At 37.8% G+C, this 27,885-nt stretch overlaps 1 protein-coding gene across 4 annotated transcripts; it reads left to right on the forward strand.

The window, feature by feature from the left end:
- Pwwp3b (PWWP domain containing 3B) lies at positions 1–27,885 on the forward strand. Of its 4 annotated transcripts, none has more exons than XM_036175399.1 (7): positions 1–230; positions 3,197–3,340; positions 7,085–7,298; positions 8,088–8,168; positions 20,876–21,004; positions 23,286–23,469; positions 24,124–27,885. In XM_036175399.1, exon 7 carries the CDS (start codon positions 24,339–24,341, stop codon positions 26,385–26,387), a length of 2,049 nt encoding a protein of 682 aa, XP_036031292.1. In that variant the 5' UTR covers positions 1–230; positions 3,197–3,340; positions 7,085–7,298; positions 8,088–8,168; positions 20,876–21,004; positions 23,286–23,469; positions 24,124–24,338; the 3' UTR covers positions 26,388–27,885. The 4 variants fall into 4 exon arrangements, with proteins under 4 accessions (XP_036031292.1, XP_036031291.1, XP_036031293.1 ...); XM_036175398.1 differs by having other exon boundaries at positions 7,085–7,266; XM_036175400.1 differs by lacking the exon at positions 7,085–7,298.

The raw sequence follows: 27,885 nt of genomic DNA on the forward strand, positions 1-27,885 counted from the left end.
CGGAGCCGCTCTTAGACGGCCTTCCGAGGCTTGGGCCCACCACTCGCTGGCCGCCTGCAGGGGAGAGACTGCGGAGCGGTTGAGCGGCTGAGCGGCGGCGGCGGCGGCGGCGGCGGCGAAGGCGAAGGCGAAGGCGAAGGCGGTGGCGGCGGCTGAGCATTCAGGCCCGGGCCTCAGCTGTCCGGGAAGTAGACGTTTTCCAAGATCTGTGGAAGATTTGAGTGGAAAAGGTGAGAAAAGTCGGGGCTGGCGGTTCAAAGTATTAGAAAGGGAATGTCGCTTTGTGCTAGTCATTCAGATTTTTGAAAAGTCCAACGGGAGAGAGGTGGCGATCCTCGTACACCTGTGAAGAATAATTCTTCGTGAGGTTGCAAACAGTAACTTCTGAGTGGATCATTTGGTATTTCAGGCAAAAAGCCGTGGTGGCTGTGGTAAATGGTTAGAAAAGTCCTGGCAAATTAATCTTCGATTTTGAAAAAAAGTTTTGATGTCATGAACGAGAATTTAAAGTGTTCAGGATGCTGGCTTTCATTTTATTTTCTATGTGTTGATTGTATTTCCCACAGATACTCATATTTTGGTGAATTTTGTATAATAGTATACAGCAAAATATAATTTACAGATTCAAGTGCCTCAGTGAGCTGGAAATTTGGTCATTTGTCAACTCTGTTTTTTTTTTTTTTAACTCAGTTTTTAAATAATTTCAAATAATTACAAATATGATCTTTTTCTACATCTCTACTTACATATGAAGAGATGAGTCTTGAATGATATTAAAATATAAACAGTAAGCATGAGAGGCTGGCATGAGGGTGGTAAAAGCCTGGAATCTCAGTGCTTGGGAGGAGGGGAGTTAAAAGCCAGCTTCCAACAGTTAGTCTAGGCTACACTAGGCCTTGTCTCAAAATCAAAACCTGAGAGATCATAAAAACAATAAACATATATCATTATACTAAACAGAATAAACAATTCCGCTAATAACAAAGGATGTCTCATATTAAAGAACATAGGAGGGATTATTCAATGTATTTCCATGTTTCACTGAACATGTAGTACGTACATTAGCATAAATTGAGATGTGAACTATATATGAGGACTGAATAAATGACATTTCAAGGAGTGCATTCAAGTGTACATGTGATGGACTGATAAAATCAAAAAAGTAGTACAGAGCTCAGGCGGCGCGCACTGGGGATGTGTGGTTCATGGACTTTTACACTCAGAAATAAAAATGGAGCTGAAAAAGGAATAATTTGTTTTATTACAGGTGCTTGAGCAGATGCCCACACACATTCCATTGTCTTAAGCTGCAGCTGGATTTTCCTGTGGATCTGAGAAGGCTGGTTATCCAATTACTTATGTTTGCCTAAAATTCAGATAGTTAGGCTATAGTCCAGCCTCTGGTTCAAACAGACGATATTTAAATACTCTTGAGAAAGAATGTAGAAAATGTTCAAACACGTATTGTGGAGCAGTATGTAGGAGATAATGTGCAGGCTAGCAAAACCGTATCATTGAACACTATTTGTTGTAAAAAGAATGCAGTGGCTACGGGCTGGCCTGGTGGCTCAGAAATGCGCCTGCTATGCAGGGCTGGAGATCTTGAGTTCCATCTCCAGAAACCATGCAAAGGTGAAAGGAGAGAACTGACTACAGAATTCCTCTGACCTCCATATGCATGCCTCGGCATGCATATCCACACCCCCCCCACACACACACTCACACACACTCAATTAATAAAAGAAATTAATGAATGAAATAACTCTAAAGGTGTATTCTAAAATCAAGCAACTTCCAGAAACTTCTACATAATCTAATATCAAATCTTTTACAGAAATGAGTGTTGTACATTAATAGAATGAGTGTAAGAGCAAAATGAACACATTAATGGTAATTTGAAAATGGGAATGGAAGTCAAGTTGGAGAGAAATATTTCAACTTATGTATTGCATCTCTTCAGTTTAAAAATAGCATAGTTGAGTTGTTTTCATTAGAAGAAAATTTAAAATTTAGAGATATGGAAAAAATCTTTAAAGTGATTCACAAAATAATAATATGGAAATTGTTTATAGGAAAATACCAAATATATTGAGGAGATAAACCATCTAATTTCATATCATTCAAATTATAAGCACACAAATGTAAGGCAATATATGAAGAAAACTCATATTTTGCTTTTTTTTTTTTTTTTGGTTTTTTGAGACAGGGTTTCTCTGTGTAGCTTTGCGCCTTTCCTGGGTCTTGCTCTGTAGACCAGGCTGACCTCGAACCTTGAACTCACAAAGATCCGCCTGCCTCTGCCTCCCGAGTGCTGGGGTTAAAGGTGTGCGACACCACCACCTGGCTTTTTTGATTTTTTTTTTTGGTTGAAAACTCATATTTTGATGACTATTGTATTTGGAATCCAAACTGAATAGAAAATAAACATTAGATATTTTATAGTCCAAACCCTAAAATGAGTTTACTATCCTGGTTTTTTTTCCATAACAGAGAGAGAGAGAGAGACAGACAGACAGACAGACAGACAGAGAGGAGAAACTGTTAAGCTGAGAATGAACAACTCTGGAAACTTGAGAAAAGTACTCTTTACATGGTTATTTCTCCCACTTTCCTCCCCCTGCAACTGATTGTCTGCAGTTCTGGTTTTGGTCAAAAGATGGCACTTACCAGGTTTACTAAATGTTTTCCAGGCAATTATTTTTATAAAGTAAAGAAACAAATATTATATTATATTATATTATATTATATTTTGTTTTAGCAGACTGTGAGCATTCACATGGGGTGTAATTGAAAATATCTGTTGTATATAACTGGAAAACTCCACACCAAGAGAATGAGTGATATGAGAATTTATAAATAAAGTACCAAAAAAAAAAAAAACCAAACAAACAACAAACCAAGGTAGTTTGCCAGAATTGGGCTGATAGAGCATACAAGGCAATTATCAGTTCCCTTCTTTTATGGCTCTGCCTCTTAATTTTCTGAATGGAGATTATTTCAGCATGAAACAAATACAGAGTTGTCCTAAAAAGCATTTCAACATATATGAATAAGAAGGAAAATCAGCATATCATGAGATTATCAGGGATGTGATTTCCCCTCATTTCTGTGCCTCACAACAGCTAGAGTTTGGGTAGGTAGGCAGTTTCTCCACATTTTTTTTCATCTTATTGATTTGATTTTCTGTCTTCCTCAGCCTCAGTTGTTATCAGACTTGCAAGTGACGTGGGCAAGTCAGCTTGTGACACCACTTGTGAACGTTCTGCTGGGCAAACAGCTGGAGTGTGAATCCAAACAGCTGGATCATAGTGTCAGGCTATCACAGTCTGTGTGACAGAGGGTAAGGCTCTTCGGATTTCATCAAACTTCTCACATTTAAAAACATTTTGAGATGGCAAAGGTTACTTTATTTTGCATCTGTGGCATTTTAAATTTAAAACTACCTTTTGTAGTAAAGCTTCTTTCATTTGAAAATTGGGGTGGGGGTATATGGATTATTTAGCTCCCTGTTAGTACAATTAAATGTCAGAGTTTTGAGAAAGACTGCCTTGTTCTAAACAGAAGTTATGCTAGTGGCTATCCAGAGCTGGCCTGTGAACCGGACTGTCAAGTCCCTGAGAATTGCTCTGGGTTGTCATCACATAGCACTGTCACTAAGGTTTCTCAAGATCTGCTTAAAGGCCCCCAAGGCTTTCCTTAGAAGGCAATCTGCATGCTTTCTGGAATAGTATTCACAGTGGTTTAACCCATTCACTTCTTCTCTGGCAACCATCACAAATCTCTGACTCCAAAGTTGGTGCTGTGTTGTTGAAGTTGAGCCCTCTGTCTTTTGTCCATGAGATTTTCTTCACTTTTATTGGATAAACAGGGCAGTAGTAGCAGCTCAGAAAACATTAAAACCAAACACTCCCCAGTATAACCAGAGAAGCCCAAAAGTCTCCAGTCATTCGGGAACACAAATAATGTCCCTGATACTGCCAAAGACCCTCCTACCTAAATACGTTTCTTTCTTCTTTTACAACAGGAAAAAAAAAGATAAGGTATCCAGTTTGTGTTATCTTAGTTATCTGGTTTTGTCCACCCGGCCTTCTGTCTGATTCTGTTTGTTTTTCTGACCTGAACCTTGTCTCCACTCTTATTGTCCCTCTACCTTTCCACTTGGCAAAGTAAACTCTTTATCTAGTCCCTTTTCTTTGAGGCTGTTTTAATCTAACCCCGTTATCGCTTATTGAAAATGGTTTGTTTTTTTTTTAAAAGCTACCCTGTGAATTTTCAGGGGAATGAAAAGAGGCTAATGGGAAATAAGAACCATGTAGTGTCTCTTTCACCTAGCATAAGGCTTCTTGGGAAACACTGCAGGGGTCTGCAGTTTTTTATTATCACACCATGAAATGTAGTTACTATTTGATATTGACAACCTCAGTCAACATTAGAGGTTGGTTCGTGTGACTCAGTCATCTTTAGTAAATAGGCTGTCCGGGATGTGGACACGACAACCTAAATTTGTGTGAAGAATTGGAAATTTTGTTTCTGTAAAGGTAGTAAAGGTTTCAAACCCATACCAGTCCGACTTTCTATTTGAAAAATAGAAGCATAATGCCTCTACTGCTGCACTGTAAATTCTGACATTGGATCCCACCAATAGAGACCCACATCTTACCAATAAAGCCTGGAAGCTCCTTCCAGAATGCGTACAGGACCATTTTGACCTTGTCTGACCCTTCTGCTTAGGATCTCTGGAAGAACTCTTCTTACTGCAGAGCTCCCAATGCAAGCAGGTTTTCCCCCCACTGCTTCCTATTTGTTTATTACAGGAAGAGCTTTGTTAACAGTCCAGTTCTGTTTCTCTATTCTTGGTTGTTAAAATGAGCAAGAGATTCATGTTACTCGTTCACTGTGTTAACTGAGGGGTTGTTTAATGTTTTAGAATATTTTTTTTTTTTGTTTTAAACATTATCTCATGAGATGTAAACCTCAGAATTGTTATCCACAGGTGGTGTGTAAGATATAGCTCCCCTTAGGAAGCAACAAGTCAGGCTTAAAAGAAAAGAAAATTCTAAATTTTAGTCTTAATTTCTCGGGTGCTTTTGAATTAACAAAAAAGTGTAACGAAGGATGACAGCAATCCAGCTTTCCCATATGGGTCTGGCTGTTAAAAAACAAAGCACAGGAACAAAGGATGGCTAATCATTAATAAACTGGAGTGAAATGAGCGCTTCACTGCAGAAGATCACGACATTCAGTGCCATTACCGAAGCAGGCAGATCTGAAAGGGAACCGACCACTAGGCTTCAGCAGCAGGGAAAGATGTGCCATAATGACTCTAAGGCCAAGGGGATGTAACCATGCTGATGATGGTCAGCCCAAAGGCATAGTGCACCAAAACCTGTACGAGGGAGAGAGTGTGTGGAGAAGTGTGGGGATTACTGAGCATGACAGCAGCTTACCATGTGTTCACCAGCAGGAATGTGAATGTTGAACTGCACTCAGGTTTGTATTACAGCCACTGGTTTCCCCCTAGTCAGAGAGGAAATGACATCACCCTGCATTCTAGCAAACAGGCAGGATTCTAAGCCCCAGAGGCAATGCATGCACTGGGGAGAGGCTCTAAAGGAGTCACACTGACTGACTTGGGCTTTTTTTCTTCTCGTCCCTTACCTGGCTTTGTAGCAGGCACGAGTTTCTGCTTCCTTGTAACCCTGCCTAATCTCTTTGCTGTGTTTGAGTCAAACTGGGCTTTAAATAATGGGAAACCTTAGTGTTAGTTACATTCGTGTTATTTTGATTATTAAAGTGGGTGGACATATTTCATGTGTTGCTCAGGTTTCATTTTGAATATCTGGGTTTTAAGGAGCTCCAATAAAAGTGATCTGCCTTTCTCCACTGAATACATTGATATAAAATGGGGTTTTACAGGTAGGCGAAAGTGTAAGCTTTAGTACAATGGTAAGTTGCAGAACACTGATAATTGTAAAAGTCAAGTGGGCCTTAATTAAGACGGAGCACCAAATTTAAGTAAACACTGCCAAACAGGTTTGAGGCTAGTGGCAGTACAGAAACAGAGATATTTAGATTTGCTCTGCATGGGGCTGCTTACAAGGAAGCAGTGTGTTCCTTAGAATTTCATGAACTATTCATGTCCTCTTGTCCTTTGTCCATTTATTTTTATTTTGCTGTTTATTTCTAGTTAACATGTAAGAGCTACTTTAGGCTGCCCTCAACATTTTATTGGGTATTTTTGGTGTGTGTGGGGGGAGTATTAGTTTAGTTTTTGAGATAGGTTCTCACTCTTTAGCCCAAGCTCCCTTCAACACCCCCAGCTTCCTGCCTCAGTTTCCCCAGTGCTTGGATTACAGGTGTAAGGCCCCACATCCACTTAAGAGCTGCTTTAGAACACAGATGTTTTTGCACTGAAAACAAGTTGTGCCAAGTTTGTTGAGTTTTCCACTTTAGCTTATGGTATTTTTTTTTTTTTACTACGAGGCTTCCCTCGCTAATTTCAGTATTTGATACACATTTCCTTAAAGAATTTTAATTCACGTTACAATTTTAGAAATGACTAAAATGTGTGAAAGTTTCTGAAGGATGACTAAGAAGAGCTGATTAAAACACACACACACACACACACACAAACACGGAGAGGAGGAGGGGGAGGAGGAGAGGGAGAGAGAGAAGGCAAGTAGAGGTAAACACATATCTCAAGACCAGGAAAATTAATCTTGCAAAGACTTAATTCTCCCCCAAATAAGGTATTATTAATTCACCTCAATTACAAACAAGGACCTGGCAGATTTTTTTTAAAATATTTTGAGCAGCTGGACCTTAATATAGTTTGCAGAAATAATATGGCAGGATGGGGGGGGAGGAAAAGAGGGGGGGTGGGAGAGAGAGAGAAAACAAAACAAGTATGTACGTTGCAAAGATATTCTTGTCTAGGTCTTTAATATATGGTAAAGGCATTTCTGCATTTTTTGGGGGGGTAGAACATCCACCCTGGTGCTTTGATGCAAAGTAAAGGACACATGTTGCCGTTCGTTCTGCTTTTGAGTTTTCGGGTTTTTTAAAACGGCTTTTTTTTTTCCAGACTGAGACAAGTCTGGGTTGGAGTTGGAGGCTTCCGTCCCTCCCAGAGGGGCACTCCCCCTGCAGCCCCCAGCACGAGAAGGGGCGGAGCTTCTGCCAGCTCGTGGGAAGCGCGCAGAGGCGCCTGGCCTGGGGGAGGGGCCGCACTTCTCCCAGCGGCGGCAGCAGACTAGGAGGCTGGAGGTAATGGCTGTCTCCAAGCCCGTTATTTTCTGGTAATTTCTTCGCGCTTTTGGGGGAAAGGTGGAAAAAGAAAAGAGAAATTAGTGCCTGGGAGAGGTGGGGACGGAATAATGTTTCGTTAGATTTGTCGTTTCTCTGGTGGAATCAATCCTCCAGCATTTGGGGTTTTCGGATAATTTCAAAGTCCGTAGTGTGAGGAGAGGTGATCAGATTGCAGCTTCTAAATTAAGACTTCAGTGAAGCATGCCGTTCGTGTTCATTTTCTTACGTGGCATTCCATGTTTTTGTCTCTGGTACAGTTTTGGGTTTTTGTTTTTTTTTTAAAGAGATTTTTGTTTTAAATGTTTGTATTCTGCCAAAAAAAAAAAAAAGAAAGAAAAAGAAAAAAAACTGGCAGAAAATGAATGACACAGAAAGGTGCCTGGGCTTGGAACGAGATTTAGATACGCTGTTGAGTGATATCACTTGTAAAAAAAAAAAAAAAAAAAATCTGCGCGTTTTCCTGACTGGGGGCGGGGGCGGGGGGCGGGAAACTAGACTCCTGTGTCTCTGAGTGTTTGGGTATGTACACTTGGTGGTGAGGTGAGGCGTGATCTTTTTTTTTTTTTTTTAACTGCTTTCAGCATTTTCAGATTTGCTTTTTTCCCAGATAATTTTTGTAATTAGAAAAAGCAAAATGATGCTGAGACTGCATACCTATTTTGTTTCAAACACACACACACACACACGCACGCACGCGAACACACACGAGTACACACAGAGATAAGTGTTCTCATAACCTATTTCTTTTGCTGAGAGAGGTTTTTTTTTTTTCTTTCTAGACCCAGTCAAGCAAGGAGCCAAGTTGTGTACGCTAGAGCCCTGCGTGTATCCTGCTTGTGTGTGCTCCTGTCAGGCCACAGGTACAGCAGTGATCAACAAGAACCATTTTTTTTTTCAGTGTTGTTTCAGTTTAAACGTGAGATAGGGGACTGGGTTTCTTTCTCTAAGCAGTTTTAAAAGTATTATGTGGAATGATACTTCAATCCTATGGAGTATTATATACAGCTGGCAAATAAAAGTATGAAGCGCAAGTGATTTGAAAAGCTGTCAGCAAAGTAGAAGTCGGTGGGAAAAAAAGTGTTTAGAATGGCAAGCAGCATTTTAAGTTATTTAAGGAGAAAAAATACAAATTATGTGCCATCAAATAAGAAAAAGGGGATCAGCCTACTAATGGAATTTTTATGTGGTCTTACTATCTCTGTTTTAAAATAGCCTCTTTGCTGCTGCTGCTGTTGTTTGAGACAGACTTTATAGACCAGGCTCACGTGGAACTCTGTAGTCCCAGGCTGACTTTGCAGTAGTCCTCATGCCTCAGCCCATTGAATGAATGATGGGGATATAGGCATAAGCAAAAAAAAAAAAAAAAAAAAAAATCTATATTTAGTCATTTTCTAATGACCAGAAAATAAACCTTAAAATAAAATGCTGTGAGTTCGAGGCAGTCTGGGCTACCAAGTGAGTTCCAGGAAAGGCGCAAAGCTACACAGAGAAACCCTGTTTCGAAAAACCAAAATAATAATAAAAATAAAAAAATAAAATGCTTCCAAGTTCGGGGAAAATAGAATTTGAAACAATGCATTAGTGAACTGAACTGGCTATGAGGCATGGTGTTTTATGTCTGTAATCTGAGCATCCAAGAGTCTAAGGCAGGAGAATGGCCTTGAGTTTCCAAGTTAGCTTGAGACTGCATAGTGATTTCCATGTCAGCCTGGGTTGCAGAGCACTCCCTTGATTCAAAGAACCAAAACCAAATTAAAGCAAACAAAAAAGATATAGTTTGTAGTAGTATGAATTCATGTTTATATGTAAAAATATGTTATATAGGTAATTATTAGTAGAATTTTCTTTCCAAAATTATCACTTTTGTAGCTTCCTCATATTTTATATTTTCAGTAGACATGAAATTTATTTTACAGTCAAGAACTTTGGAGATGAGGACATTTGGATTTCACCTTTTGTGCAGTGCTTAACAAAGCTCTGATTTTCAGTCTGGCGTATTCTAGAAGCCTGAGAAAGCTACTGGCTGGCAAGATATAGTTCCCACCTTTCTCCAAGGACGTGGTAGTGACAGTTCTGCTTCTGGACACAAGATGGCGCTTGCCAGATAGTCTAAATTTTCTCCAGACAAGTGTTTTTATAAAGTGAGCAAACAAAACAGTGAAACATATTTTGTATTAGGAAAGTGTAAGACAGCATGTAGTATATAATTGAAATTCATTTGAAAAACTGTTGTGTAAGAAGGACAAAGAAGCCCCATTCAAGACTGATGTGAGGACTCTAAACATTTAAAACCTACAGTCTGGCCCACAGTAGACAGAAAGCTACTGTTACTTCCATTCTCTTCCATCTCTGTTAGTAGAATGGCATGTCTACGAGAGTTTTGTTAGGGAAATTTATTTACACTTTTAAAAAACCCATTTTATTGCCTTGATTCTCTGTTCCTTTTTTGCACAGCTTCAGTTAATATCACATTTGTAAGTGACATGGGCAGTGTAACTGGGATCCATCTGCATCCTAGAAAGGCAATGCAACTGTAGAAGTGTCCAGCAGAGTAAAGGCTTTGCTGGGAACATAGCTGGAGTGAGAGTCAAGACAGCTTTTAGTTGGTCATGTGGTAACAACAGGAAACAAATAAAACCATGTGGCTGCTGAGTTTCAAGCTCAGATCCTCCAAAAGACAAGCCAGTGCTCTTAACACTAAGCTATCCCTTCAGCCCCCTGTGGTTTGTTTTTTTTGAGATAAGGTTTCACTCTCCAGTATAGGCTGGCCTGATACTTGGCTATGTAGACCAGAATGGCCTAGAATTTGCTGCTATCTTCTTGTCTCTGCCTCCATAGTGCTGGAATTATAGGTATTAACTAGCATAGCCATCTCTACCAGTGATTCTGGAGTGTGTGTGTGTGTGTGTGTGTGTGTGTGTGTGTGTGTGTCTGTCTGTCTGTCTGTGTATCTCAGTGTGTCCACAGAACACCACAAACGCAGTTAAACTAATATTTTCAAGCTATGATGAGTTTGAGTATGACTCTATTGTAATTTGAGGAAAACATGTATGTTAAAGCTCTATAATGAAATTAGGCAAATGTTCACAATGATAGCTACTTTTGGAAGACTGCCACGTCCAAGCCAACTATATGACTTGCAAAAGACCCTTGGAAAGAATCCTGACAATAAGTAGCCATGTGAGGCATTCCAAACCTCTGACTGACATCATCTTAATGATAGGTTATTACATTATCTGGGCCAGCATAGGAGACACAGATTCTGAATTCTGTCTGGCTGATATAGGTAGGTAAAACAGCACTGACACCTTAGGTAAGTTAAGAGTCCTTAGAATAAACTTTGAAAGATCTCACAGGACACAGATGAAAATGGTACCCCTGATGTTCTCCCTGCTCTCCTTGCTCATTTCTCATTTGTCACCAGCACACATACTAATTCCTTTTCTATAGTGGCTACAATAAGGATTGTGTACTGGAACATTATAAAAGAACCAATTTAAAGTCATTTAAATAATTTCCCTAACCACCAGTCTTATGTCTTGACCTGGTGCCAAGTAATTTTGTCTTTATTTTTTTTTTAGTTTTATCTCTCTCTCTCTCTCTCTCTCTCTCTCTCTCTCTCTTTCTCTGTGTGTGTGTGTGTGTGTGTGTGTGTGTGTGTGTGCATGCGCGCATGCGCGGGCGCGCCTCTGTGTGGGTACCTGTGGAGGCCCAAAAAAAAGTGTTGGATCTCCTGGAGCTGGAATCACAGGCAGTTTGGAGCCACCTGATATGGGTGCTAGGAACTGAACTCAAGTCTTCTGAAAGAGCAGCAAACACTATAAACTACTGGACCATTCCACCAGCCCTCATCCATCTTTTTTTTAAATGAATATTGTCTAGTGTCATGCATTCAAATTATTTATTCAATCTTTTTTTCTCTTATTGAATTATGTATATGTTCATGGTGGGGGTGGCACATGCTTGTGTGTGCATTTATGTATGTGGAGGCCAGAGGTCTTCACTGGGTGTCTTCCTCAATCACTCTTCACATATTTTTGAGACAAAATAGCTACTGAACCTGCAGTTCCCTTGACTTGGCTAGACTGACTGGCCAGACAGGGATGGTAGGCACAAGCCATTGTATCTGGCTTTCACATAGGTACTTGGGATAAACTCGGGTCTTCACAAGTGTGGCAAGCACATTACTGAGATAGTGCCCCAGCACTTTATTCAACCTCATTTATAAATTTTCAGAAACACTTGAATTGAGTAAGCTGCAAGAAAAATAACTATTAAGTAGCCCTAAATAGAGGCCTCTAAAATGACTGTTTTTCTAGTTAAGCCAGATAGTCAAACATAAAGCACTGTAACCTAAGGACTTTTCTGGATGACTAAAAGCTCACTGATTGATTGATTTGTTTGTTTGTTTGTTTTGTTTTTCGAGACAGGGTTTCTCTGTGTAACTTTGTGCCTTTCTTGGAACTCACTCCGTAGACCAGGCTGGCCTCGAACTCATAAAGATCCACCTGGCTCTGCCTCCTGAGTGCTGGGATTAGAGTTGTGCACCACCACCACCTGGCTCTGATTGATTTCTTGCCTAAATCTAGTTGTACTAATAAATCTTTTCCATATTTAGACTGTCTGCAGATGATACTGAGCTTCTACCTTATCATCTTCCCTGTCATTGTCTACCTGGTGTCACTCACTTAGTCTGCTACTGATGCCCAAAAGACATTTACCTCTTGAAATACGTTTTGATAGCGGGTGGTACAAGTTGCCCATTCAGTATTCCAATACAGTTAGAACTGGGTTCCAAAACCCATGTCTTTATACATTATATCAGAGGACCTTGCCTTAATGCCTGCCTGAGAAAATTGATATTTAAGTATTTGATCTTTGACAGTGTCTCTTATGGCCTCACTAATAAAATACTAGATAAGTACAATGAACTTGGGTGATAAGAATAAGTTTGGTCATGCCTAGATCTTTTCCTATGGATATCCCAGAGAATGGCAGACATTGTGAGGAATGTTTCTTTTTCTCTAAATTTTCAGAAGTAGATCCTAGACAGGTCTTTCTGTCCTTTACTTCAGTTGAAAAACAGTACAGCTTAATTGTCTGGGCATAAAATAGAGCTTTGTGTATGTGTTGTGATAATGTGTTGTGAGGCTCTAGTTTCCTTTTCTTTGATTTTGTTCTTTAGAAAATGTTTCCCATTACAAAATCTACAGCCTTAACTCTCAGTAACCTTATCTATTGACATTCTATAGATTTTAATATTAATGGAAAAATACAGAACTGTTGTTTTCTTGTTGCTGTTCTCTTTTGTAAAGCTTTTGTGTCATGAAACATACTTACATTTGGCCAAAGATTATGGAATTTTTTCTCCTTGCCAATGATATACTGCAGCTTGCCTTTTACTCCATTTGAAGTGTTTTTGTTTACTGTCAAGTTCCTTTGCTATTTATGTGTACCTCTGTCTTAAGGATAACTGAATAGTTTGAATGTCTAAAACATGTCTAAGATTATTGTTTTCTATTTATTTATTACTTTTCTCCCAACCCAGTCACAGTTTCTCCTCCCTCCCTCCTCTCCTTTCAGTCCTTCCCCTCCAACCTCCCCTCTTCCTTTCCCTATCTGTCCTAACAGTGGGAGCAGGGGCTGTCTCTGACTGTTACCTGCTTTGGGGACCCTTTCCTCCTACTGGGTTAGCTTGTCTAGCCTTAAGAAGAGGGGAATGCCTAGTCTTACTGCAACTTGATATGCCATGGCTAGCTGATATACATAGGAGGCCTGTCCTTTTCTAAAATTAATTCTTTAATCATGTCCATGAACACCCCCAATGATCTTTGGGAACATTTTTACTACATAACTCTGATTCTCTTTTAACCTAATGCACAAACATATGCTGTTTATTCTGTAGCCAATCTATATCTTCTGTTTTATTAAGGTTCTGCTTTTCAGTGGAAGCACACTAGTAACCAGCTCTCCCATCTTGGGATTTAGAAACTATTTTTTTTTCAAAAGCTGTATGTCTTAGAAGCCTCCCAAATGCTTTAAAAGAAATTAACAAGTTAATAAAAATATTGCAGAGGATTAAAATAATTTAGTTTCTAATAGATTTTTGTTATTTAAAATTATATTTTATACATACTTCTGGTACACACAACCTTCTTTGGTAGTCAGTTAATCCAAAGAAAAACTCAAACTCTGTGTATTCCCATTATTCTCAGGGTAAAATACAAATGTCTTTTATGGGTTATATTCTGGGAGATCAACGCTCTCTTTTTTTGAAGGTTCACATTTATTGAGAAATAATTTGCAAAGAGTTAAATTCACTCTTTTTTAAACTTTAATTCTTCTCTCATACATTACATCCAGATCATAGTTTCCCCTCCCTCCACTCCTCCCAAACTTTTCCCCCACCTCCCCTCTCCCCCAGATCAACTCCTCCTCTGTTTTCCATTAAGTAAAAAAGAGCAGACCCCTCAAGGATATTTACCAAATATGGTCTAACAGGATGCATTAAGACAGAGCACATCCCCTCACATTAAGGTGGGACAAGAAACCCAGTAGGAGAAAAGGGGTCCCAAGAGAAGGCAAAAGAGTCAGACACCCCCTCACTCCACTTTTGGGAGTCCCACAAGAACATCAAGCTACACAACCATAACGTATATGCAGAGGACCTAGTTCAGACCTATACAGTGTCCAGGATTGCTGCTTCAGTCTCTGTGAGGCCCGATGAGCCTTGCTTAGTTCAAGTTTGTGAGCTGTACTCCCCTGATGTCCTCATCCCCTCTGGTTCCTACAATCCTTTCCCTTCTTCTACAGGGTTCCCTGGCTCTGCCTAGTGTTTGGATGAATTCACTTTTTTTCAACTGCACATCATGATGAGTTTTGACAAACTTAGTCACAAAACAACACAGTTGGACTATGGAATGTTTTCTTATCTCCAAAACATGGCATTCAGACCTCTCTGTATTCAGTACACTGTCTCAATCTCATTTCCTGACGAACAGCAAGCTTATTTCTGTCCCTATGGATTTTCTTTACCCAGGATGCCACTTACTTGGAATCAAAAAGTAGTCCTTTAAATCCAGCAGTTTCACTAAATTGATCATTAGACAGGTATTCACAAATATTGTTGCATGTATAACTAGTTTATTCCTTAACATAGCTGAGGAGTATTATATGATATGACAGTTCTTTGATTTGTGTAACCACTCCTCAGTAGATTTATAGGTTTTGATGATTGTGGTTAAAGTAGCTAAATGTGTGTGTGTGTGTGTGTGTGTGTGTGTGTGTATTTTACATATATATATATATATATATATATATATATAAAAAGTTTTTACTTCTCTTGAGTAAATATCTCAGAGTAGAATTTCTGGCTGTGAATGATTAAGAATGCTTAACTACATTAACAACCACTAGGCTGTTTTTAAAGTGTGTTTGATATTTCTCTCTCTCTCTCTCTCTCTCTCTCTCTCTCTTTTTGGCCAGAGCTGAGGACCAAACCCAGGGCCTTGCGCTTGCTAGGCAAGCGCTCTTCCACTGAGCTAAATCCCCAACCCCTGATATTTTTGCAATATATGATAGTTATTCTGCATCATTTTCTGAAGTTTATCTTGTCACTGTTTTTTTCTTTAATACCAGCCATATTATAAAGGTGTTAATGATGCCTCATTATGCTTTTACTTGCATACACTTAATTATTAATGGTGTTGAACATATTTTTATGCTTTCAACTGTAATTTGTGTGTCTATTTTAATTAAGATGTTGATATTACTAAATTCTAAGAGTTACTTATATATTCTGGATACAAACTCAATAAGAGGTATGTATATATTTTGTACATATTTTCTCTAAATGATTTTTTTATTTTAGTTTTGAGAAAATTTTCAGGCCTAATTTTACTATTTTTTATGGTTCATGGCTTGTTTTTCTGGATTTGTATTTTAAAAAACATTTGACTCACCCAAGGTCTCAAAGACATTCTACTAATATTTTATAGATTTTTCACTTTACATATAAGCTTATGGCCCATTTTTAATGATTTTTCTTCATAGTCTTAGCTAAGGTGTCACAACGAATAATCATTCTTAAAATGTTCCAATATGATTTATCAGAAAGAACTTTTCAGAAATCAGTAGGCATTATTTGCTAGTTTATTTGTGATATATTGGCCTATGTCAGTCTTGTGTCAGTATACATAATATGAGTCTTCTACCTTTTATATTTCCTTTTCACTATCATTCTGGCTCCTCTATTTCATGTGCTTTTCCAACATATTTTAGAGTTCTTACTTCAACTTCCACAAAAATCCTGCTGGGATTTTATTGAAGTTACAGTGCATATAGATATCTATGGAGAGTTGTTTTACCCTAAAATCAGTGTTTCTGTCAATTCACATAGTATATATCCCTATTTATTTAGATCTTTATTTATTTGCATCTGCATATTAAAGTTTCCAAAATATTAATCTTGCATTTAGTTTAGTTTTGTTTTTGTTTTGTTTTGCTTGAAATGGAGTCTCTCCTTGATCCAAAACTTGCCAAGTAGGTAAGCTTGGCTAGCCAGCAAACCCTGGGGAATCCTTCTGTCTCTACCATCCAAGTGCTGGATTACAAGTACAAACCACAACACCTGGCTTTATAAATATAGGTCATAGGGATCCAATTCAGATCTTTGTACTTGTAATGCAAACATGTCACCAATTGAGCTGTCTCCCGGCCATGTTTCTTGTATTTTTAAAAAATAAAATTATACATGGAGCTTAAAAACTTTTACCTTAAATCTTTGTTGTATAGAAACACAGTCAGTCAACTGTAGACTGGTTGATTCATTAGGCTTCTCTTTATAGATAATTCATGTTATCTACAAATGCAGTTTTACTTTTCCTTTCCAGGGCATACATGCATACATAATTAATCTATTTTTCAGTACTCATTTTATTCACTGGGGCTCTAACCCAGTGTTGACTAGAAATGTTCAAAGCAGATATTCTTACTATGTTCCTGCTTTTAGCAGAAAGGCATTCCATGTATTACCACTAGGTATAAACTGTAGGGTTTTTATAGATACTGGTGATCTGATTGAGGAAGGTTCATTTGTTTTATACTGTGCTCAGTGTTGTTATCCTAAATGTTAGTGGAATGTTGTTAGAATCTTTGTCTGCCTCAGTTACTATGATTTTTTCATCATTTTTGGTCTTCTAGTATGGTAAGTTGAATTGATGGATTTGGGGATGTTGAACAATTCTTATATTACCAAGTATGAATTTCATTTGGTCATGATATGACTTTTATCTATGTCATTGCTTTGAGCAATAGCATTTGGTGATGATTTCTGCTTTTATGTATAAGAGATATTAGTCTGTAGTTTTCTGTACTTTTTATTGTGTTGTTGGTATCTGGCAAATGTTGGTGTCATAAAACTATGTTTTATGTTGTTTCTAATGTTTTATCACCTTATCCTTACTGGCTTGCATTATCAGCTTTTCAAGTAGAGACTGGTGCACTATAAGATTTTGGTCCTCTATTCCTTACCCTAAATACTCGTCAGTCCCTATATACCTGTACTACCAGGTGATCTGCCTTATCTTCATGCCCTTCCATTTTGCCCTGTTAGTATTAAGTACTAGGCTCCCAACGAGGCAGGAAGTATTGCCCAGGTAGCCTCAATGTTTAGGGGTGCCTTTGGGCTTGGACCTTGAAAGTTAAAGCTTTCTCAGTAGTGGCGGGGAGCCTCTGATTAGAATCACTCTGAGTGATCTTTGGAAGGAAGCTATAGCTTACTGTATCTCTCTCTCTCTCTCTCTCTCTCTCTCTCTCTCACTCTCACACACACACACACACACACACACAGAGAGAGAGAGAGGGGGGGGCAGGGACAGGGACAGCGAGCACTTCAAATCCCATCTCCAGGGAAACAGGTCCTCCAACAAAGCCATACCTCCTAATCCTTCCCAAGCAGTTCTACTCTCTGGTGACTAAGCATTCATATATATGAGCCTATGGGTGCCATTCTCATTCATACTACCACAGAGCTCATCAACCTTTAATACTTAATTTAACATAGTTCTATGATAGACTGAGGGAAAGCTAGGACCTTTTAAGATATCTAGAGATTTGTTATTGTTAAGTTAAATTGTTAATGACATTCTCATGTCTTTATACATTTATATATATATATATATATATATATATATATATACATATACATATACACGTGTCTGTGTGTGTGTGTGTGTCTGTGTGTGTGTGTGTCTGTGTTTTGGTTTTTCGAGACAGGGTTTCTCTGTGTAGCTTTGCGCCCTTCCTGGAACTCACTTGGTAGACCAGGCTGGCCTCGAACTCACAGAGATCCTCCTGCCTAGGAGGAGTGCTGGGATTATAGGCATGCGCCACCACCTTTTTATTTTTAAGAAAAAGAACTTTTAGTGCCTTTTAGTAATGTATGCATGTGTTAAACTTTCATTCTTTGTATTATTATAGATTAAAATTGTGTTTAACGCATAATACATTATACTTGAACTGTATGTATTTCTCCATGGTTTAACATATATTCAGGTTCTCATAACCACCACTACAGTTGGAAGTCGATATTGCATCATCCTCATGATTTCCTTGTGCTGTCCCTTTAACGCTACACCCTTTCTCATCTGGAACACCAGCAGTGCTGATCTTTTCACTATTATTACCCTTCTATTATTTTGAAAATGTCATATAAAATCAGAGAGTGTTGTGGTGGACAGGTTCTAAGTGACCCACTCCATTACAAAGTATCCCCATTGTGTGCTGGCTACACCTTGTATGCATTTAGCATAATTTGGCAAAGATGATGGGATGTCACTCACTGCAATGATTATGTGAGACTGCCATAGCCAAATGGAGGGAACATAGGAGAGGATAGGAGAGGAGCAAGGAGGGAGGCAAGCTAAATGCAGAATCAGGTACAGTATTCTCTTTTATGTTTCAGTGACTCAGCACATAATGCTTTAAGATTAATTATTTTCCTCAGCTGTTCATCCCACGCACAGGTATAGAACATTTTTTATTTGTAACGGGATTTTCAATGTGTCTAGTGATTACAAATATTAACTCTGGAGTCATAGTACCTAGGTCCAAGTGTCCTGTGCCAAAAACACCGTGGACATTCTTGTAAACATTCCTTAATCTCTCTAATGCCTCATTTACAAAATGAGAATGCTGAAAATGCTCACTGCTTTAGTCCATCTGTGCTGTTATAACAGAGTACTTGAGACCAAGAAATTTCTTCACAATGGGCAAATATTGGGCTCACAGTTGTGCAGGCTGAAATATCCAAGAACTGAGAGGCCATATTTGCCAGGGGCCTTATTATGTATTGTAAGGTCACAAAAAGTAGCATATAGTGAAAGATCAAACAAGAGAAAAAGGGAGAGGGGCCTCAGTCCATCTTTTGAACTGGAACCCACTCCTACAAGGAATAAACTACGGCTGCAATGTGGCAGTAATTGGTTCACTGAAGTTTTAATCAACACATAAAGGTCTCTCACCTCTCAACACTTGGCACTGAGGATTTAAATTTCCTTTACATGAACTTTGAGGGATATGTTCAAACTCAAGAACCTTTCTAACAATATTTTATAATGTTTGTAGATAATTTAACAGACTGCCTGGCATGTGGTAATAAATCACTGGCATCTATCCTCAATACTTAATACTAATAATGTTTATATGGAATGAAATAAGTTATTATCTGGCTTTTAGTGAGTTACCAGTCAAATACTAATACTATTGCCTGGCATGTAAAAATTATAGCAAATATATTCCATTTTTATATAATCCATTTTATAATAAGTATATTATATATTACTTCATAATATCACTAGTATAATTTCCAAAATGTATATCTATTGTGGTCAATTTCTAGTGAACATGAAAAGTAGTGAAAGTGAAGCAGAAAGCCCAGACTAGCAGTTCATCTACTTGTGGTGGTATTGTCTTTGGAATCTTCACAGCTACGCAGTTAGACAAATAAAAAACTCTCCATTTTCCTCCTGAATTAAGAAGGAAACTACATTCCTTAGGCTCTAAGGCAGTCCGACCTCTCTACCTGAGTTCTGGTTAGAGGACAGAGGCCAGCAGTGGTATTTGCCACAATCCTTAAAATTGTCCACAAGACTTTCCATCTTCACTTTCTTAGATCTCTAGTCCAACACAAATTATGTACCAAAGGATTTCAAGGCCCAAGAAAATGGTAAAGCCATAGGATGGAAGAAGTTTGTGTCCTTTGGACTGTTTAAAACAGAGCACCCTCCCCTTTCTGGCAACTTGATGACCTACATTAAAATTTGACATCAGCAAATCAAACATTTGAGGAGTGAATGTGAGAGATTTGTGGATATTTATGCCACAAACATTGCATAATATATCTATTAGAGCCAACAACATACAAGCCTAGAGATGGACTTTATTGGTTTATTAGTATTTATTATTCTGATACTAAAGTTTATATAAATGTGATTTTTAAAAAACTACATTTAAAAATTATACCATCTAAATAATGTCATATGTGCTGTAGTGATGCAAATAAAACACTGCATTTTTCATGTTATCAGTTATAATTTAAGTATAATCATACTTAAACTTGCCTTTTAGTTTTAAATTACCATAGGGATATTCTGATTAACAAAAGGCATATAATTTAAAAACAAATTCTCCCTGCACTGAATTTCCCAAGTGTGAAACACAAGAGCAAAATACTAGAAAACACAGCCTCCTATTGTAGAGTAGGATACACAGAAATGGATTTCTTCCCAAACATGATGTTCACTTTCTACTCAAAAATAAACATGTATAGGCAGCAGTCTCTGAGGCTTTCCTGAAGAATTGTAAGAGAAGAACTGAGTCAAAGGAGAGACATACCATGTTTTGGACACAGAAGTCAGTTTTATCTAAAACAATGTAAAGTTATTATGCAATCCTAATCAACATCTTTCTCATTCAACTTTAGAAGATGTTGATCAGAATGGTTTTCAGGTCATCTTTAAATATATTTGGTTTACAAGTATTTTATTGAGAAATTCTGCATCCATATTCATCTGGGAATTTGGCATATAGTTTTCTTTTGTTGTGTTTTTATTCCAAGCGGGGTGAGGGGGTGTGGGTGTATTATGTATGCATGGGGGGGGGCGCCAGAGGGAAGAGGAAAGGGTCCATTCAGAGTGGGAAATGGGAACAAGAAAAGGCAGAGGAATAAATAAGAACAAAGCACATGATAATGATATATGAAAAAGTTTTAATACAAGCCCATAATTTTGCAATGAAGACATAATAAAAAAAGAAATTAATCACCTCTATAGACATAGGATGCCAGAGAAGGCTAGTTAAAATATGTAAGAAATAGTTAAACTGTGGTTTTCTTATTATGAGATATAAAGTGTTTTGCGACCTCCTCAAGAAATCATCCACAATCAGGGTTTGAATGGAAATTAGACAGACCCTTGTCGCTGTTACACTGTGAAGTTCTGTAAAGGGGAATGTTTCCACGTCTCAGCATTTAAGCGGTTTTTCTTGGCAATTGTCTCCTGTAATTCAGGGAGTGGCCTTGTGCTCTGCATCACTGCGGGGGCGGAGCCTTCTCTGAGCAGTGCCTGTGAGTTCTGCCCTGCCAGTCTTGGGGGAGGAGCTGCATTTTACCAGGCTGCAGCTGACAAGAAGCTTCAAGGTAATGTCTGACTTAAATTTACTTTCTAGTGACTTCTAGGAGCTCTGGGATAAAAAATGAGAAAATAGGAAGGATGATCTTAGAGTGGAAGGAATGTTGTGTGATTTTTAAAGAATTGCTGGCATTTTGAGAGCATTAATCCTCTGGAACTTTTGTATCTCCCAAGGTTTTTTAAGTCCACAGAAGGGAAAGGGGTGATCAGATTACAGCCTCTAAATTAAGGCTTCAGTGCAGCATGGCCGTTCATGCTAATTTCCTAACTTGGCAGACCTTGTTGATATTACAAGGCGTTCTGTTATTCTATGAAGTTTTAAACATTTTTTCATTTACACAGAAATAAAACTGACAGAAATATTCAACAGCACTGTATTCATACATCTGCTAATTGGGATACACAGAAAAGTACACACACACACACACACACACACACATATATATATAAATATAAAATGCATGTGAGTATAGAAAGGGGATCAAATGTGCAGTTGAGTGAAGACATGCGCACATAATATATACATGTATATGTGTGTGGTTGGAAAAAAGTGACAGAAACTCCTATGTTAGCATTCAGCATTTCTGGGTAGTCAAAGTGCTATTTTTAATATGTTTAACCCATTTTAATACCATTAAAGTGTAGATTGCCTCATGATTATTTGTTTAACTGTGAAAGAAAATGAAGCTCAAACAGCATACTCATTTTGTTTCACACACATTCATAAACATACGTATATGCTTCCACAATCATACTTATTGTTTTTCCAATAGTGGAAAATTTCCTACATCTGATCAGATGAATAGCTTAGCTGCTGTTCTGATTATAAGTCTGTGTGTGTCCTCCTTGCAGTTCATTATTTCAGGTCACATGTAAGTGTATGGATAAAATAAAATATTTGGTTTATTCCTGTGAGCCATTTAAGGAATATTATATAGTATAGGGCATGCATACTCTGTAGTATTACATATCTGATAAATAGAAAACATGAGCCTCACACGAAGTAAATTGAAAGTTTCTGAGAAATAGCACCTAATAAAGAGAGAAAATTATGAAACACTAATTACATATGTTTCCTCAATATGCATATTACTATAATGTATGCAATTAAATCTGAAAATACATCTCTAACAAAATATACATTATCTGTATAGTTAACGCATTTACCATTCTATATTTTTTAAATAGTAATTCATGTTTATTTGGGCTTTTCTTTACATCTTTAGGGAAATATTGAAATAAAATATTAAAGACTTGGGACAAGCCTCATTTAATAAGTTATGTAAAATCATGTGTAAAACACTTACTTATATAGAATTGTGTTCAAACCATACTCGTAAGAGGCAGGCATTCCTGAACCTGGTTTGAAATGGGCATTCATTCTTCTGTGTAAAAATTTTCTAAAATGAGAATATTCAGGGCAGATATTTGTGTCAAGTTGTACTTACCTTTTATGTGTATATGTATTTTGTATCATTTCAATTTTTATGAGCTTCTGGATCATCAGAACTACTGTGGTGAAACATTACCCTATTTCTATCCTGTACTACAAACCCTTAAATATACTTTATTTAATGTTTTTAAATGTGGTACTGGGAACTGAACCCAGGATCTTATGTATGCCAGGCAAATACTCAAACAGTGAACCACATCCCCAGCTCTTAAACCCTTATACTTAGCATAAAGAATTCTAAAAACACAAGAAGGCCCTTCACTGGCTAGTACAGTTTCTAACCTTCTCCCATAAGACGGATCTTGTATTAAGGCCTTGCCTATATCATCAACAGGCTGCATTTCTGGTTCTAGTCATAAGATGGCATATGTGCCAGAAAGCCTGAATTTTTTTCAGGCAGTCATTGTTATGAAGCAGGGAAAGAAAACAGTGAAACTATTTTTTTTAAATTAGACTAGGAGACAGTGTGTGCCATATAACTGTGACTCCATTGAAAACCACTGCAACTTTAAGAAATCCACATGATAACTGATGTGACTATTCAATCAGAAAATATAAACTGTGATTCATAGTAGACACAAGATAATTTGTTACCTCTCTTTCCTCATGTCTCACCTCATGTTTTCCTAGAGCAAGACCATTTCAGCATGAATGGTAAGGAACATTTCATCTTGTAAGAACACAAGGGAAAACAAATATGACATCTACATTAATGATGAGATTCTATCTCATACCTGTGTTTCACAGTGGCATGCCAGGAAGTTTGGGTAGGCAGGTTGTTGTTTTTTTAACACTTCCCTTTTATTGATTTGATTCCTTGTCTTCCTTTTGTTCAGCCTTGGTTAATATCAGAGGTGCATGCGATGTGGAAACTCTGCATGTGATTTGACTTGAGCCCAGAAAGGCAGTGTAACTACATACATGCCCCGTAGGGTGAAAGACTTGCCTGGAAATCAACTGGCTTGAGAATCAAGATAGTTGGATCACATTGCAAGACTGTCACTGTCCACGTGACAGAGGGTAAGATTCATCCCATTTCAGGAGAAAATTCACATTTGACAGTATGCTGATGTCTTAAAGGATACTTAATTTTGCTTCCTGCTTTCTGTATGTAGGATTTTCAATTTAAAAGCAACTTTTGTATTAGCATAATTCAGTTGAAAGATTGAGGCAAAGCCATGTACTCAGCTAGTACACTGCCTTTTACTGTTAATGAAGGATTGGAATCATTTGAGAACTTACTAGAATTTCAGTTTTTTTAGCTCATTCTAGAACTTCTGAATAAGACTTTGAGAATGGAACCTAACATTCTGTGAGGTTCTCAATATGATCCTCCTGATTGCTAAATTGGAAAATTCACTACCACGGATGTGATACTAGGAATACAAAAGAATCAAAGTATTAGATGACAAGAATAGGTTCCATAGCATACAATTACAAGTACTTAGAGCAATACTGATGCATATTCTTTAGCAAAAAAGTAGGGGTTCTTGAATTGGGGTTATCATTTCCAATTTATTTCCAGTTGTTACCTCCCTGTCCATTAGGCTGCTTTTTAGTCTATCTGTTCTATCATTGAACACAGTTTTTAGTTTTATCTCTTTTGTTTGCATTTGCTCGTCTTCTGCTTTGGCAAGATCATTTTATTTATTAATAGTATGTTCCCTATTTCAGTATCTTCCAGAGTTCTCATTCAAACAACATCTTCAAGTATCCTGGGGACATCTGAGGAAGAACACAGTGCACATAAACCATAAACTTTTTTGTAGTTCTAAATCAAAAGGAACTTTACTAAGACTGTTGTTTGGGTAGGACTTGTATTTGCAGCCACAAGGCCAACCAATTTTTGTCTGTAATCCTAACTAATTGTCACACTAATCTAAATCATAATGGATGGCGAATATGTCCTGTGTAATTGGAAAGAACAGTTATGGCCAGCAATAGTCTTATATAGGTCTGAAACTTCATCCAACAGTAAAAGGAAAAAGACCTTTTCCCTGGAAGTGCAAATACTTTCACTGGATGAGAAAATTACTGTGGACAGCAAAGACACAAAAGTCCTCAGTAAATCCGAGGTTGAAGCCATTATGTCCTCACTAGCAGGACAGTCAGAGGTGAGAGTTCCACCAAGGGAAGAGACAGCCTATGAAAGATCACTGAAAATGGCACTGGAAATTGTGAGAGAGAGAACAAATCAGAGCCAGGAAAGCATACCAGATGAAGAAGACACCACTACAACATCTGAAAGTGTGCCGCAACAGCTGTCTGATTCACCTCCTCCTAAAAAGTATCGGAAACTTGAAAGCAACCTCCAAGAAGACTCAGCTTCTATGTTACTATGCTCAGAGAGTGATGATTCCCTATCTGATGATAAGTTGCAGGTGCACACAACCACTGATAGTATTCCAAGTGAAGTGGAAACAAAGTCATCACAGAACTTCAGCTGGTGCCAAACTTATCCATCATTTCCAGATGATGATGATGATGATAAAAAAGAAGAAAAGAAAAAGATTGACATCTCAGCAATCATGTCCGTGAATTTATCACTCAAAGAGGAAAGTGAAGATATTAAAGAAGAAAAGTTTGTCCCTTCATCAGATGATCTTGCTGTACCCAAAGAGGAGTCTCAAGACATCTACTCAGAGGTCCCAGCAGTTTCCTCTGAATGTTCCACCTTCCCAGAGAATAATATGGAAGATCCTGGAGAGGGCCCATCGAATCAGAATCCACGCTTCTATGGTAGCCAAAATCAGTCTTCTGTGGAATCAGAAGTAGGTGCTGAGACCTCCCCTGCAGAGTGCTCAGGGGATTATCAGGTTTCACTTCCTGCCTGTAATCCAGTCAATAGTGATCTACTGCTTCAGAGACTGGATTTAGAAGATCTTGAGGAAGAAGCCCGAGCTTCTGGCAAGCTATTGTCTCTGAATCCCGCTAGTGCAGCTGCATTAGATAATGACGACGACGACGATGATGAAGACCTTCCTCGCTTCATTCTCTGCTATGAGACACGTGCATTTGAAACCGGAATGATAGTGTGGTTTAAATATCAAAAATACCCGTTTTGGCCAGCAGTGATAAAAAGCATAAGGCGAAAAGAGAGGAAAGCGAGTGTGCTTTTAGTTGAGGCAAACATGAATCCTCAAAAGAAAGGTGTTAGAGTGTCTTTCAGAAGATTAAAAAAATATGACTGTAAAGAGAAGCAGGCACTAGTGGAGAAAGCTAGGGAGGAGTATCGTGAAAGTATCGATTGGTGCGTGTCACTCATTTGTGACTACAGAGTTAGACTAGGTTGTGGTTCTTTTACAGGCTCGTTCTTTGAGTACTATGCTGCTGACATCAGTTACCCAGTCAGGAAAATAATCAAACAAGACACCTTCAGAAATATATTTCCAAAGCTACACAATGAAGACACAGGGGAACAAATGGCTGTGACATCCCACGCCAAGAGAATATCTTTCCAGAAAATTCTCCCTGACCGGATGAAGCCTGCTCGGGATCGAGCTAACAAGAACCTGGTAGATTTCATTGTCAATGCAAAAGGAACAGAGGATCATCTCCTGGGCATTTTAAAGGGCACAAAAAGATCCAAATGGCTGAAATCATTTTTGAATGCAAAGAGTTTCACACCCTGTATTGAAACATACTTTGAAGATGAAGATCAACTGGATGAGGTAGTGAAATACCTACAAGAAATCTATAAACAAATAGATCAGAAGATGCTAACTCTGATAAAAGATGACAAAATCAAGTTTATCTTGGAAGTTCTCCTACCAGAAGCAATTATTTGCTCAATTTCTGTTGTTGATGGCTTAGATTATGAGGCAGCTGAGGCAAAGTATCTAAAGGGACCATCCCTTGGCTATAGGGAGAGAGAATTATATGATTCCAAAATCATATTTGAAAAGAGACGGAGGTCGTTAGCAAATGAAGCTCATTAAATTGTGCCAAGAGTTGAAACCATAAAGGAAGCTAGATAAAACTTTGGAAAAGTAATCATTCAAAATTCCCAACATGTAAATACTTGCTGAAATGTTTGCAGGGGAGGGTTTTTGAATAAGTTCTTTTATTTTTTTGAAAATCTGTGTGATCTGCAGATACCACTACATCCATCTTTATTTTCTTGTGCTTTTTCAGAGCCAGCTTTGCCAATATATTTTTAGCAGTTTAATTTTCTAATACATGTTAGAAAGCATAATTCTTAAGGTATTTTAAGGGAAACTACTATTTTGTTCTATGATATTTTTGTGTCTTTGCTGTATAGGTAAATACAGTATGCACATTCAGTTTAATAAAATTGCACTGGTGTTAGATTTTAAGCAAGAGAATTAGAAAAGATGTCTAAAACAAATATCAGCTATATATTTTTTGCTCAATTTTTTTTATAAAATACTGAGTTTTCTCTTAAGATAGCTGAATTATTTTTCCTGCCATGCCTATTTATTTTTGGGAAAAATATCTCTAAATCATAGAACCAAAGATAGACTAAATGTTGCTATATATTATAACTAACCACAATTGCTTTGCAAGAAAACAATCTAAAATTAAAAAGCAAATGGGTTATCTGCATGTAATCTCTGTGTGTGTGCGCGTGTATAACATCTCAGCATGCAGAAAATGATTTTTGGCATCCATGAACAGAATTGTTCATTCTGTACCTCTCTGAAATTCCAGTTTGAGGAGTGTCTGCCTTTCGATGCTGTATCACTTTTTAGAACAGATTAGCCTCTGGCTAGCTTCATAATCGTGAGTAGGTTTTATTTCTATAGCTGTCTGTGCACATGTAGAAGACAGTTTTTACAATCAGCATATCAACAGTCCTGCCACTCCACAGTCCAAGGTTGCTGCTTCAAAGTCTCTCTAGTTCAATATAAACTAGAAAAAGTAAGCACAGTGTTCAGAATCCTGTCTCCAAATATAAATTCATTTGTCTTAAGCCAAGCAAGCTTTAGCATTTGGCTTATTTATAGAATGGTTCCAATTGGTTCCAATAACATAAACGCCAACTGGTAAATCATTCCAACCTACAAGATGGACCAGAATCCGCAAATTGGGGAAAATGTTACAGCAAAAGATCATTCTGTGCTACATGTGGCAGTTATTCTGTATATGGTTATGTATACAAGATTAGTTGTTCTTGTAACTTGAAACAAGATTTTTTTTTATAAGACAAAATCTTAGAAAAGCTAGTATATTTAAAAAACTTGATGTGAAAAGATGTACTAAGGGCTTAACACAATCCTATCTACATTTTTACCTCATAGAGTGAGACAACTTTCACTCTTGGGCTCTTTTGTGTTAATTTCACATGGCTATATGTTTATGTACAATTTGCAAAACTTTGGTATTTGATTTATAATAAAACGATTATATCCTTCACTTTAGTTGTATAGCAACATTGTGGTGTTTGTGTAAATTAATATATGTACACGTGTGTGT

Source organism: Onychomys torridus, chromosome X (genome assembly GCF_903995425.1).
Source record: "Onychomys torridus chromosome X, mOncTor1.1, whole genome shotgun sequence".
NCBI classification, from domain to species: domain Eukaryota; kingdom Metazoa; phylum Chordata; class Mammalia; order Rodentia; family Cricetidae; genus Onychomys; species Onychomys torridus.